The sequence below is a fragment of the Mesocricetus auratus genome, unplaced genomic scaffold, assembly GCF_017639785.1.
Source record: "Mesocricetus auratus isolate SY011 unplaced genomic scaffold, BCM_Maur_2.0 Super-Scaffold_100676, whole genome shotgun sequence".
Lineage (NCBI taxonomy): Eukaryota > Metazoa > Chordata > Mammalia > Rodentia > Cricetidae > Mesocricetus > Mesocricetus auratus.
The window spans coordinates 106,003,652-106,016,841 of NW_024429266.1; the positions used below are offsets into that span (position 1 = coordinate 106,003,652).

At 42.2% G+C, this 13,190-nt stretch overlaps 1 protein-coding gene across 2 annotated transcripts in view; it reads left to right on the plus strand.

The window, feature by feature from the left end:
* The window catches only part of Rheb (Ras homolog, mTORC1 binding), a 43,147-nt gene extending 30,189 nt beyond the window's left edge, over positions 1-12,958 (plus strand). For both annotated transcript variants that reach the window (XM_040737122.1, XM_040737121.1), the window contains exons 4-8: positions 3,502-3,584; positions 10,001-10,057; positions 10,153-10,200; positions 10,917-10,998; positions 12,451-12,958. In XM_040737122.1, coding sequence (XP_040593056.1) covers positions 3,502-3,584; positions 10,001-10,057; positions 10,153-10,200; positions 10,917-10,998; positions 12,451-12,543 — 363 coding nt within the window. In that variant the 3' untranslated portion in view covers positions 12,544-12,958. The remainder of the gene's footprint in view (positions 1-3,501; positions 3,585-10,000; positions 10,058-10,152; positions 10,201-10,916; positions 10,999-12,450) is intronic.
* Positions 12,959-13,190: the final 232 nt, after the last annotated feature.

The window sequence follows — 13,190 nt, forward strand, 5'->3', positions numbered from 1 at the left end:
CCTGGGCTTCATATTTACTTTTGTATCTTTGGAATCTTTTTAAGGCCCTGGAAAGTAGGGGCTAAGTCTGTTTCCCCACTAAGAAGCTTTGAGTCAATCAGGTGGGGCATGTGGAGAGAGAGAGACAGAGAGACAGAGACTGACTTTGAGTCCTGACTGTTCTCATTTATCCATGGCCCAAAGACAAAAGATGAGTTTTGCTGTGCCTACTGCTTTCCTGGTATAAGCCTGCACAGAATGGTTAGGTTGAAGTTTCTGTAGGCTTGACATTCCCTAGACCAGAGAGTGCTTTGCTTGACAGGGACAGCTAAGCAGAGCTGGGGAGGCAATGTCATCCAGTGGTTTTCCGAATCAACACGGGTGAATTTTTCTAAGGAACTGCTTTGCTCTAAACATGAGTGTACAGTTGAGCATCAAACAGTCTTAAGTGGTTTTAATGGTCTAATAATGCCGGCAATAAAACTGATAGGATCCTAGTTCAGAGATGAATGTGCTTGGGTTCCCACTGTCATTCTGGTGAGTTCCATTCATCCAGATTTGACTACTTTGCATAATTTGTTCCCATCTTTGCTAATGTTATAGTTCTAACAGATTATATTCAGTGTGTAGTTCATAGCGGTGAAACATGGCATCTCCAGCTGCGGCTGTTCATAGAAAACATGGAGAGTGAATCTCCTGCCTCTGGCTTGAGGATGATCAGTTCTAGGGATGAGGCCGCCAGTAGTAAATAGTTAAGGACTGATGTTAAAAAGACTCGTTATTTTATTTTTGAACTTTATTTTTATATTTTATTTCATGTGAATGGATGTTTTGCCTACATAAATGTCTGTGCACCACATGCATCATTACACACTGAAGCTAGAAGAGGGCGTGGAGCTGGGGCTTAGGACAGTTGTGAACTGTCATGTGGGCACTGAGAATCGAACCTGGGGCCTCCAGAAGAGCAGCCAGTGCTCTTGACCACTGGGCTGCCTCTCCAGCTTCCCAAAGACACATTCTTTAAAAATAATCTGTAGCCAGGCCCACTAGTATACATTGTAGTCTCAGGTGCTTGAGAGGCTGAGGCAGGAAGATCACTAGAGAGAGTTAAGGACCAGCCTGAACAATATAACAAGACCTTATCTCAAAGTCATCATTACCTAATAAGTTTATACAATAATCTTCATATTTTAGGAAACATGTATGCCATAAATATTCATAATAAATAGCAAGTACTTTTTACTTTGTAATTTATATTAATATGAACAGGACCATTTGTCAATAACAAGGACACATTCTGAAAAGTAAGATTTTGGGAGAGTTCGCCATTGTTGTCAAGATTATGTATTGGTGGCTAGAGATTTGGCTTAGAACTTAAGAGCACTTACTGCTCTTCACAGGATCTGAGTTTTATGACCACATTGGATGGTTCACAATTGCCTGTAACTCCAGTTGCAGGGAATCTGACACCTTCTGCAAACAAGTGATGCATTTAAACTCATGCAGATCAGTGTTTTTTTAAGGACTTACGTATTGTATCTAGCAGGTCATAGTGGTATACATCATACCTGTAAACCCAACAGTCTGGAGGCTGAAACACGATAGTGAACCTTGCCTCTAAGTAAAATAAATGTGCAGATGTTGCACATAATTGTGTTATCCTTTCATACCATTAGAAGAACAGTCTTCTAAAACCTCCAGCACTACTACAAATAGAGTGTAATGCATTGTGCCACAACAGTAACATAACTAGGCAGTTGGGATTTTCCAGTCAGTTATAGTTGCTTTGTGGTTCATCGGTGACCAAAATGTCATTATAGTACATTTACACACTACATGACTGTCACTGTGGCTTAATTGCCCAACTGAGGAGAATGGTGAATGTGACTAATATAACTTGCTTAATTTAAGTGTGCATGAAATATTTAGGTCTGGTCTAACTTTGAGATGAGATGTCTTAGTAATCTGAACCATACAAGCCTATAACTCTGAGATCCTAAAGAAGTAGAAGCTGGAAGATTAGGAGTTCAAATTAACCCTTGGCTTCATAGCAGATTTGAGGTCAACCCTGTGTCAAAACAAAAAACTATAGAAGGGTGTATTTAAAAACCTAGAGTGGCCAGGCAGTAGTGGTGCACACCTTTAATGCCAGCACGGGGGGTAGGGATGGGGGCAGAGACAGGTGGATCTCTGAGTTTGAGGCCAGCCTGGTCTACAAAACGAGTTCCAGGACAGCCTCCAAAGAGACCTGTCTCTAATTAAGGCACAACACTTATACCATTACTGATACATGATGAATATGCAAGTACAGTATTTCTCTCTCTCTCTCTCTTTTTTTTTAAACTCCAAAGTGATAGATATCCATTATGGAGGTTATTCCATAAGCATATAGCTTCTGGTGATCATATGATAGGCAGCTGTTGTCTATATCATAATTATTGGTCTATTACGTTTTTTATCAGTATTAATTGCTTCTATAGCAATGCTGCCAAGAACATCCCAGTTATCATTGTAGTCAACGAGTATTACTATGTACGGAAGCAAATCTTGAGTGTCAGTGTGGGTATTAGTAGGTGTGCATAAATGTAAAGACCAGAGGTTGGTGTTGCCCTTGACTTTGCCTTTTTAGGTGAGGTCTCTTACTGAACCTTGAACTCATCAGTTTGGCTCAACAAACTGACCAATGAGCCAGGGATTGCATGTCTTCACACGTAGGCCAGCACTGGGTTACAGACACACTCTACTGCAATGGCATTTTTATGGGTGTGGGTGCTGGGGATCTCAACTCAGTTCCTCACACTTTGCAAGGCAGGCACTTTACTAGCCAAGCCTTTCTTATCTTCAGATCTTTGATTCCTGTGTAGAGTACATTTTTGCTGAAGTATAGATGAAGAGATCTAGCTTATCCCAAGAAGGCTCTGTACTTGTATTTGCACATTGTGTTACTTTTTATCGTTGCTGATTATTATGTACCTAATTCCCACACATAATTGCATCTTTTTACTTTTTCCAGTTTGTTCCCTCATAAGCACTTCAGGATTGTTCCTTTTTCAAAAGAATTCTCTTTTTATTAGTCTGTTAACTTGGCTTTAATTATTGACTGTTCCATGATCCTGTGTATTTTCTTAAGATCATGACACAAGTCTTAGGAACACTGAAGATTTTCTTCATGAATCAAACATATATTTTTAAAGATTATTTATTGTGTACACAGTATTCTGTCTGCATGTACACCTGCAAGCCAGAAGAGGGCGTCAGATCTCATTACAGATGGTTGTGAGCCACCATGTGGTTGATGGGAATTGAACTCAGGACCTCTGGAAGAGCAGCCAGTGCTCTTAACCTCTGAGCCATCTCTCCAGCCCCAAACACATCTTTTTAGACAGGGCCTTGTTATATAGCTCTGGCTGGCATATAGAACTCTGTTTTATTTAATCTCTTTAAGTAGTACATGAAAAATTTGTAAAGATTGTTTACTCTGTTCTATGAAGACTACTCAAATGTAATTAATTTTTCCCACAGGATGAATATTCCATTTTTCCTCAGACATACTCCATAGATATTAATGGTTATATTCTTGTGTATTCTGTTACATCAATCAAAAGGTAAGGCTGGCTTCTTACTTGATATTATTTACTATACATAGACCCCTTTAAAGGATTTTACTAGAATTAATAGTATCAGAACTGGTTATTACACTAAGTGTTTTCAGTGATTTTCCTTGTGAAGCAATCGTATTACTATAGGGAGTAAAATCCTCAGCAAATTCCATTACACTGATAGAATAAAATCTGTTTACTTAACTCAGAGTGCCTAGGTGGTAACTGTATGTGAGCTGAGCTTCTGCTATTTGAATGGGAAATAGTGAATTGGTTTTATGTTTTGTGTGTTTGGCTATATTAATATTGAATTGACTTAACAATACAAACTAGTGACTTAAGTTTGTTTCCTGTGGATTTATGAAGTGTGAGACCTTTGAGTAATAGGGTTTCAATGACTAAAAACGCAGCCACTGTTCTGTTAGTGAGGATTGATTTTTGTTTTGTTAGCTACACATTTGTTACCAGGGATGGCATCCATTGTCACAGAAAGGAGTGATCTGTTGCAGTCATCAAAACAGATGTAGCCGAATATGTGAGAACTCAGAACAATAGAAGCAGTTATCTTTGAAGATTTCATGGAAAAAACAGTATTAGTAGAAGTTTGGCTAGTTGACATCTTTTCAGTGCGTGAAATGTCAGTTTGTCATATTATCTGCCTTTTTAATGATATATTGCTGATGCTGGGGAGTTGGTTCTGTTGATAAAGTATTTTTAACTGTCCAAGTATGAGGACCTGAGTTTGGATCCACAGCTGGTCATGTAAAAAGTCAGATGTGGTAGCATATGTCTGTAATCTCAACACTGGGGCTTTAGAGATAGCCAGCTAGTCTAGCAAGTCAGCATGAACTAGGTTCCATATGACTGTCTCAACAAATCAATTAATTAGAGAATGACTAAGGAAGGTACCTGAGGTCAACCATACTGCTGCATACATACCCATGAACACATAAAGTAATTTTAAAATAATCCTTCACTAACCTACCCAACCCTTTTCAGATACTTCGTTTCTCACCTTCCTGAGAAAGAAATTAAACATTAAAATAAATAGCCAACCCAGCATTGCATAGGCTGTGTTTGTGTGACACTGATTCATTCATTCCTGGCCTTCTACTCCACAGTCAAGGCGAACTGTCCAGTAGACTTTGACTGCAGCGATGGAATTCTTCCATATTCCTGTTTCATGTAACTACTAAAATTAGCTCAAATTTAACAAAAGTGAAAATTCAGTCCCTTAGTTACCCTAGCTACATTTCAGGTGCCCAGTCAGCCTCACATGGCTTGTGGCTGTTTTATGTGTTGTAATCTATTTTAAAAACTGCTGTAAAGAAAAAGACAGGAGGTGGGCAGGGCCCTTTTAAAAGGGAACATAGTGAATGTGTGTGCTCTTAGTGGCTGCAACTGAGGACATACCCTGTCAGAACCCCAGGGGCAGGCTCATACAGATGCCTGAATACTAACACTATGGGGAAGTGTCTAGGGTCTTAACCATTGCCCAGTACGGTCAGCAGAAAAGAGTCTCCTTGAATGTGTGTGTCTGCATTTTTCTCCATGGCTGGGGCTCATACCTTGAGGTTTTAATGTATAACTGGAAGCCAGGTACTGTGGCAATTCTGTGAACAGACCTTTGCTGCTGGTCCCCATTTATACCTTAGTCAAAACAAACTTGGCAGCTCCCATGTTCCTGAGAAACAATTGGAGGTTTGTGGAAATAGCTCTGGGGTTATCCAAGAAGATGCTATTAACACTGCTCTAATCTGGATTTTGGTTTTTGTTTTGTTCTTTTTCTTTCTTTCACTGAACCATTTTTTCATGTCCTACTCACTAATTTGGGACTTGATTTATTTATTTTATTTTTTCTTGAAACAGGGTCTCACAGTAGCTTTGATAGTCCTGAAACTCACTATGTAGACCAGGCTGACCTTGAACTCACAGAGACCCCTCTGCCTCTGCCTCTGCCTCTGGAGTACCGGGATTAAAGGATGTGCTAGCATGCCCAGCTGATCTTTTTAATTTTCAAGAACATCCTAAATAGTTAAAGATTTCGTTCTTTTTTTTTTTTTGTAGTAATTACAACAATTTTTGAAATAAATTGTTCTTAGCCCTCATCTGTTCGGGTAATTAATATATTTGCTTATTTGATGCAGAGTCTCAATGTGTAGCCATGCTTGTCCTGAAAGTTATACTTAGATCAGACTGGCCTTGAACTCATGCCTCTACCACACAAGTTCTGAGATTAAAGATGAACACTACTACACCCAGCAAGATAGGGGTTATTTTGGTTCACAGTTTTAGGGAATCCTTATCCAGTGATAGCAGGAGCTTGTGACAGCTGGTCACATTGTATCCAGTCAAGAGTTAGAACAGTGAATGTTGGCTCTCAGCTTTTTATGGAGTCCGGCCCTAAATTTAGGGTCTGCTGATGCCCACTATTAGGTTGTCTTCTCCCCTCAGTCAATCTAGCCAAGGTCATCCTTTGGGTGTGCCTAGGGCACGCCTCCTAGGTGAGTCCAGTCAGTACTGACCAGCACATGCGTATATTTTCACTTTTACTATTGTTTGTAAATTAATTTTATATGATTTTTAGGAATTTTGCTAATTTATAAATTGTTACTTTGTAGGGTTAGTATATTGGGGAATAGTTTAGGAGTGAGGATAGGTTTTGTGAGACAACTTCTCTGTGTAGAACAGGCTGGCCCTGAACTCAGAGATCTACCTCTGTCTCCTAGTTGTTGTGATTTTAAAGGCATGTGTTGCAATACCCTGCTGAGAAATTTTTCTTAATACATTTGTTGATTCCTTTTACTGGTGTTTTTATGTGTATCATCAGGTGGATGTTATTTTGGTTAGAAGTAGCATTTGACATTACATTTATTGTTGCCTTGAAATAATTTTTAAAATAGGGAAACTTGGGCTAGCAAGGTGGCTTTACTAGGTAGAAGTGCTTGATGCACAAGCTAAAGGGACCCAAGTTCGGTCCCAAGGGCCCATGGTAAAAGAGAACCAACTCCCTGAAATTGTGCTCTGATTTCCACACATGTGCAGTGGTACATGCACGCATGCACAATTCTAAAAAACAAAACCATGGAAACTTGTTCTCCAGAGACCTTAACTATCTGAGAAGACCATGGAGTTGTGCAAAAAGAGCAGAAAGTGTGCATGCTATGCTGTCTCTGGGTTCTGACCACCTTTCTCTCACTGCACTAGAATCTGTGGCAATAATGATTTTTTGTTTTATTTGGTTTGGTTTGAAACAGGGTGTCAAGTACCAAGACTAACCTAGAGCTCACTATTTAGCTGAGAATGCCCTTGAACTCCTGATCTCCGTGCCTTGCAAGTGCTGTGATTATAGGCATCTATCACTATGACCACCTTGAATTATTGCTTAATGAGTACCTTTAGTGACTCAAGTGTGTGTGTGTGTGTGTGTGTGTTAGTGTTAGAAATCTGTACACTGAATACACAACGTTTATGAATATCCAAGAGATAGAGTAGTAAAACTTTATGTGGTAGTGGTGGCTTTTCAAGACATAGCTTCTCTGGGTAGCCTTGGCTGTCCTGGAACTCATTCTGTAGACCAGACTGGCCACAAACTCACAGATCTGCCTGCCTCTGCCTCCTGAGTGTTGGGATTAAAGGCATGGCCCACTATACCTGACTTTAAAACTTTTGTTTTTAAAAAATCCAATTTATTGATACAAGTATAAGTTTTAAAAATATTCACTAATTTTTATTTTTTATGTATATAAGTTTTTTGTCTACGTTTGTGTCTGCCCGACATGTGTGCAATGCCCATAGAGTTCAGTAAACAGTGTTGGACACCTGGAACTGGAATTACAGGCAGTTGTGAGCTGCTGTGTAGGTTCTGGGAAGAAGAACAGCAAATGCTCTTATGTGCTGAACCATCTCTCCAGCCCCCCCCCCCCCCCGAGACAGGGTTTCTCTGTATTGTTTTGGAGGCTGTCCTGGAACTCACAGAGATCCACCTGCCTCTGCCTCCTGAGTGCTGGGATTAAAAGCGTGCGCCACCAACGCCCAGCTTTTTTTTTATTTTTTAAAACAGTATCTTACTATGTATGAAGCGGTTCTCCTGACTCATCTTCCCAAATGCTGGGATTACAGGCATGAGCCATCTACCACATGGGCAAGACACCTCTCTCCTCTCCCCTTCTCAACCTTCCCCTCCTCATCTGTTTACTTATAAATCATAGCCATTATTTTATGAAGTAAAGCAGAAATCTTACATTATTACTTTGTATCATTAGGATTGTTTCTTGTAACATCATAAAGCAAAACACCTTGTGTTCTCAGTTTTTAGAAATGGGGAAAGATTACAGATCAGAGAGAATAGAAGCTTTGGGTTTTCACTTCTTTCTTCTAACAATGTAGGACAGGTCTTTTTGTAGTGCCTTAATGTGGCATCTTCAGAAATAGATCCATTGTGGTAGACAGCCTCTCTGTCTAAAACAGTGCTTAACAGGGCTGACATGGTAGCATGTGCTTGTAAACCCAGCACACGGGAGGCTGAGATAAGCTTGTGCTGCCTAAGACCCCGATTGAAGTTCGAGCTCCAGGACCTGAAGTTAAAGGAGAAACTCACTTCCAAGAGATGTCCTCTGACCTAAACAGATACACCAGAAAAATTACACAAAACCAATGTTGTTTTTCATGTGATAGAAATAAAAATTGTTTGAAGAAAGCAACAATTTATTTCCTTTTAATTGAAATTCTGTCTACTGCATGACTGTCTGCAAACTACTTGTGTTAGTTTCCTGGCTCAAACATGTGGTTGTGACTAGGTGGTCATGTGCTTCAGGCCTGTCAGAGGGATTGGCTAGGGTAAGATGTTTCTAGGCTTGTCGTGTGGGTTTAGTGTTGGATCGTGCTTGACTTTTCTTTCTGGGTGGACGCTATCCCATTTCTCTACTAAATAACTCTCCCCGTCAGTACAAGCACACAAAATGAAGCAGAATCTGTAGCAAGATGGAAATAAAGACGGCTAGGCCCTAGCCTCCATGGTACCCAATACCACTGTTGGTTGTGTTGTGGCCATTGTTAGGCAGTCACCAGACCAGCTCTCACCAGGAGGTACCAGGAAGGTGCATTTACCAGAGAGAAAGCTGATCCCCACTGACTCCCCAGGGCCAACCTTCCAGTTGTTTCTCATGTGGTTCATTCAGTGTAGGTGAATGCGACCAAGCTAAGGGGACTGTGGATCCAAAGGACAGCCTGTAGAAATGGGGGTGCCCTGCCCTGCTGGTAACTTCAATGGGGTAAAGTTTAATTTTCATCAATAACAGTATGTGTGATGCATTCAGCAGTCTTTGTTCAAAGTTGGAGCTGTCTTGGAATTTCTTATTATGTCGTCCTGACAGTGGTACTATGATAGAAAAATTGAAAACTGATGAGAGCTGTGGAAGTTTGTGTGTTTATGTAGGGTGAACAAATCTAAGAAGAGCCGTTGAAGGCTAGAGAAGCATGCGCTGCTCTTGCAAAATACAGCTCCCAATACTCACACTGGGCATCCCACAGCAGCCTGTAACTCCTGCTCCTGGGGTTCCAGTGCTCTGTTCTAGATTATGCAGACACCCACACACAGACACACGTCTATACATAACTTAAAAATAAATCCGAGGAAAGAAAGATTCATAAAGTAAAAGCTTGGAAATAAGTAGGAAACGCTCAAGGACTCGAGGGGAGGACGTTTCAGTGGGGTGGTCTGGAGTGCTGGATGCCCAGCAGAGGGCATGAGGGGGGAAGGAAAGGACATCAGTTTAGCACTTGGGAGTCATCCAGGTGAGCGCAGCCATAAGAAGAAACCCAGAGCTGGGCCAAGGGACCACAGACAGGAGAGGAAGGCTGCTTGGTTCTGGGCAGCTTCAACAGTAATGCAGCGTGTGCTGACTGCTCACACCACGTTTTCTGAGGGAGGGTGGGAATGGCTTGTGCCCATTAGCCAGTGGTCAGAGGTGTGAATGATCCCACTGTGGTGATGACTAAGTTAATCGTTATGACATGTTTGAGGATCATCAGCACATCAATGACAGTAAAAATCAAGGGGTTAGCATCACCCAGTGAATGATGGTTCATATAAAGAAAGGGAGCCAGCTGTGATCACATGCCTTTAATGCCAGCTCTGGGGAGGCAGACAGAACTGTCCAAGCCTGGTCTACGCAGCAAATCCCATCAAGATTGCCTCAAAAACAAGAAAGAAAAGCAAACAGGGCTGATCATTAGGGAACTCTACCTCAGAAAAGCTCTACAGATACCCATTTATTGGACACAGTCTGAGGATCAAGTCCACGTTGTAGTGGTTTTTCAGCCTAGTGCTAGACGGCATGAGCCTGTCTCACTTGTTTAGTCTCATAAGGATCACTGAGTGTCACATGGTTAAAATGACATCTGCTACCTTTCTTTTGTAGCTTTGAAGTAATTAAAGTTATCCATGGCAAGTTGCTGGATATGGTGGGGAAAGTGCAGTAAGTAGCCCCGTCTCTTCTCTAAAAATGTGTGCCAGCATCTCCTGAGCCGGCAAGGCTGGGCCTGGCTGACCTGTCTGTCTGTCTTCTAATAGGATACCTATTATGCTGGTTGGGAATAAGAAGGACCTGCATATGGAGAGGTATGTAGCTCTTAAGTCCAGGGAGATTTAGTCAGCAAAATACCACTTTAAATTCTTTTCTCATGGGGAGGGACAGGGAGCTGGGATTGGCATGTGAAGCAAGCTGTTTTCTATTTAAAAAAAAAAAGTAATAAAAAATAGTGGGGAAAAATCTTTTCTCATGGCCAAAGTTTTGTCACTGTGTACAGCAGAAGCAGTATGCAGTACAAATGTCTCACTTGTTTAGAATGAGAAACAAACTGGGAAATTCTCTTGGGGTTACTTACCAAGACAGATATTATTCAGTTTTCATACAGTAACTTTGTGTACTGGTTGTGATCACAGTGATGAATAGAAGGAGAATACCGTGTGCAGGGAGCTCAGTGACACAGCATTGGGAAGGACCCAGAGTAGCCTCGGCTGGCCCTGGTGGGATTTTCCCTGGTCCTGGGTTGTTTAGATCCTCACTGTGGCGTGGCTGTCGGGTTTGATGCTGCAGTGCCTGGAAGCGGTGGCTTCCCTGAACTGCAAGAGCTCATTGGCACAGAGATGACCCTGGCGACTCGCCTCTTCTGTTCCCAGCCCAGGCAGGGACTGCATGCTCCTGCCACGTCCCGATAGTGGAAGGAAAGCATGTGGTTTTGCTTCACAGCCGATGGCTCAGAGTGGGGCTCCTTGATAAGCAATCGTAGCTGTTTTACATATCAGAGAGTCAAGGTTTTCTTTTTCTTTTTTAGGGTGATCAGTTATGAAGAAGGAAAAGCTTTGGCAGAATCTTGGAACGCAGCTTTTTTGGAATCTTCTGCAAAGGAAAATCAGGTATATAGTTTCTAAAGGTAATTTTTTTTTTTTTTTTTTTTTTTGGTTTTTCAAGACAGGGTTTCTCTGTGGCTTTGGAGGCTGTCCTGGAACTCACTTAGTAGTCCAGGCTGGTCTTGAACTCACAGAGATCCGCCTGCCTCTGCCTCCCGAGTGCTAGGATTAAAGGTGTGCGCCGCCAACTCCCGGCTCTAAAGTTAATTTTTTGTCAGCCTCATTAGCTATAAGCATACATCCCTCCAGTTGGCATTTTACCTGTTGTTTTTAATCCTGCTTATTTAGTTTTTAGCCTTCTGCCATTTATAATTCCAGCTTTGGGGTGTTTTAGAAAAAGTCTAATAAGACTCCTTTTGTCGACAGTCTCAGCCCTGCAGCTGTCGCGAAGGGAGTGTCATTTCTGTGCTAGAAGGCTTCACAGAGCCGCTCCTTCTCTTTAGCCTTAGCTTTAATTAAGCTTATTGCTTCGCATGGCACCCATGCATGCTGCTGCCGCCTCCATCCCCTCATCCTTCTTTCCCTTGGCTGCCTGAGCTTCCTCAAGCTGCAAATGACACGTTTCAGCCTCATCGAGTGCATGCAAGGCCTTAGCGTGTAGCAGCCTGTGCCATGCTTTCCAGTCCCCCACAGACCGCTTTTCTTCTCTTTAAGCATAGGCAGGGTGTTCCTTAGACATAAAACGCCTTGTCTCCATTGTGCCCTTGCATCCTCTGGTAGTCTGTATTGTTTAAGTAGGTGTGGTGGAGGAAAACATGGTGTTCTCTTGTAGAAGCAACTTCTGTTTCCCAGTGAATTACAGAACAAGGGCTTAACCATCAGCCAGGGTCAGGAAGGAAAGATATGAGAGGGCCAGGGCTCAAAACCCCTGCTGAGGTAAGCTGAGGGACTGTAGCTGAGTCACCTGATTCCAGTCTGTGTGTGTGCACACCCCACCCCACCCCACCCCCAGTGCTCCTGCTATTGGTCCAAAGTGAGCAGCTGTGACACATGCTCCCCTGGACTGAGCAGTGTTGACATGCTAATGGATACTTTCTGAGTAAAGGGGTTCAGTACTGTGAGACCACAGCTAACCCAAAGAAAAGAACAGAAGTGGTTAGCACAGAACAGGAAGAATACAAAGGAGTAAGACACCAGGTCTGCAGGGCTCAGCATTATGGACTGTGAGCAGTGTGGTGAGACACATGAAACAAGAATTTAACTGTGGCACTAAGATTGGGGTGACAATCACTAGAGAGGAGGAGACGAGCACTGGGAGGAGGGGGTTACCAGAACTTGGCTAGACAGATGCTAGTTGCTGTGAAGAAGGCCCTGGGGTTGTGGGGCTTCTGGGACCCCCCCCCCCCCCCAGCCTCCATTACCCTGGAACCTCCATGTGGACCTGAGGACAGGCCAGTGTCGTGAGCAGCTATTGATGACTGAGAACTAACGCTGTCATTGTTTTCGCCTTCTCTTCAGACTGCTGTTGATGTTTTTAAAAGGATAATTTTGGAAGCAGAAAAGATTGATGGGGCAGCTTCACAAGGAAAGTCTTCATGCTCGGTGATGTGACGATTCTGCTACAGAACCCGAGGGCACTGGGAATTTATTCCACCCGAAGAAGCAAGCTGCCCATCATCCTTGAAGATAAAACTATGCTTCTGTTTCCTTCTGTTAACCTGAAAGATGTCATTTGGGTCAGAGGTCCTCCCCATTCAGATTATGTTAGCGTCTGACTCTGTCCAAATGAGTTCACTTCCATTTTCAAATTTTAAACAATCATATTTTCAATTTATATATTGTATTTCTTAATATTATGACCAAGAATTTTATCGGCATTAATTTTTCAGTGTAGTTTGTTGTTTAAAATAATGTAATCATCAAAATGATAGACATGTTACACTACTATTAACTAGGCTTCACTATATCAGTGTTTATTTCATTGTGTTAAATGTATACTTGTAAATAAAATAGCTGCAAACCTTAATCTTTTGTGCTACATGATGTGACTTTTAAAGCAGGAACCATGGTGGGGTGAGGTGTAATGGTGCACATCTTTAATCCCTGCACTCAGGAGGCAGGGGCAGGTAGGTCAAAGCTGGCCTGGTCTTTATAAGGAGTTACAGACTAGCCAGAGCTACATGGGGGGGGGGGGAGGTGGCACACACCTTTAATCCCAGCACTTGGGAGGCAGAGGCAGGCGGATCTCTGTGAGTTCG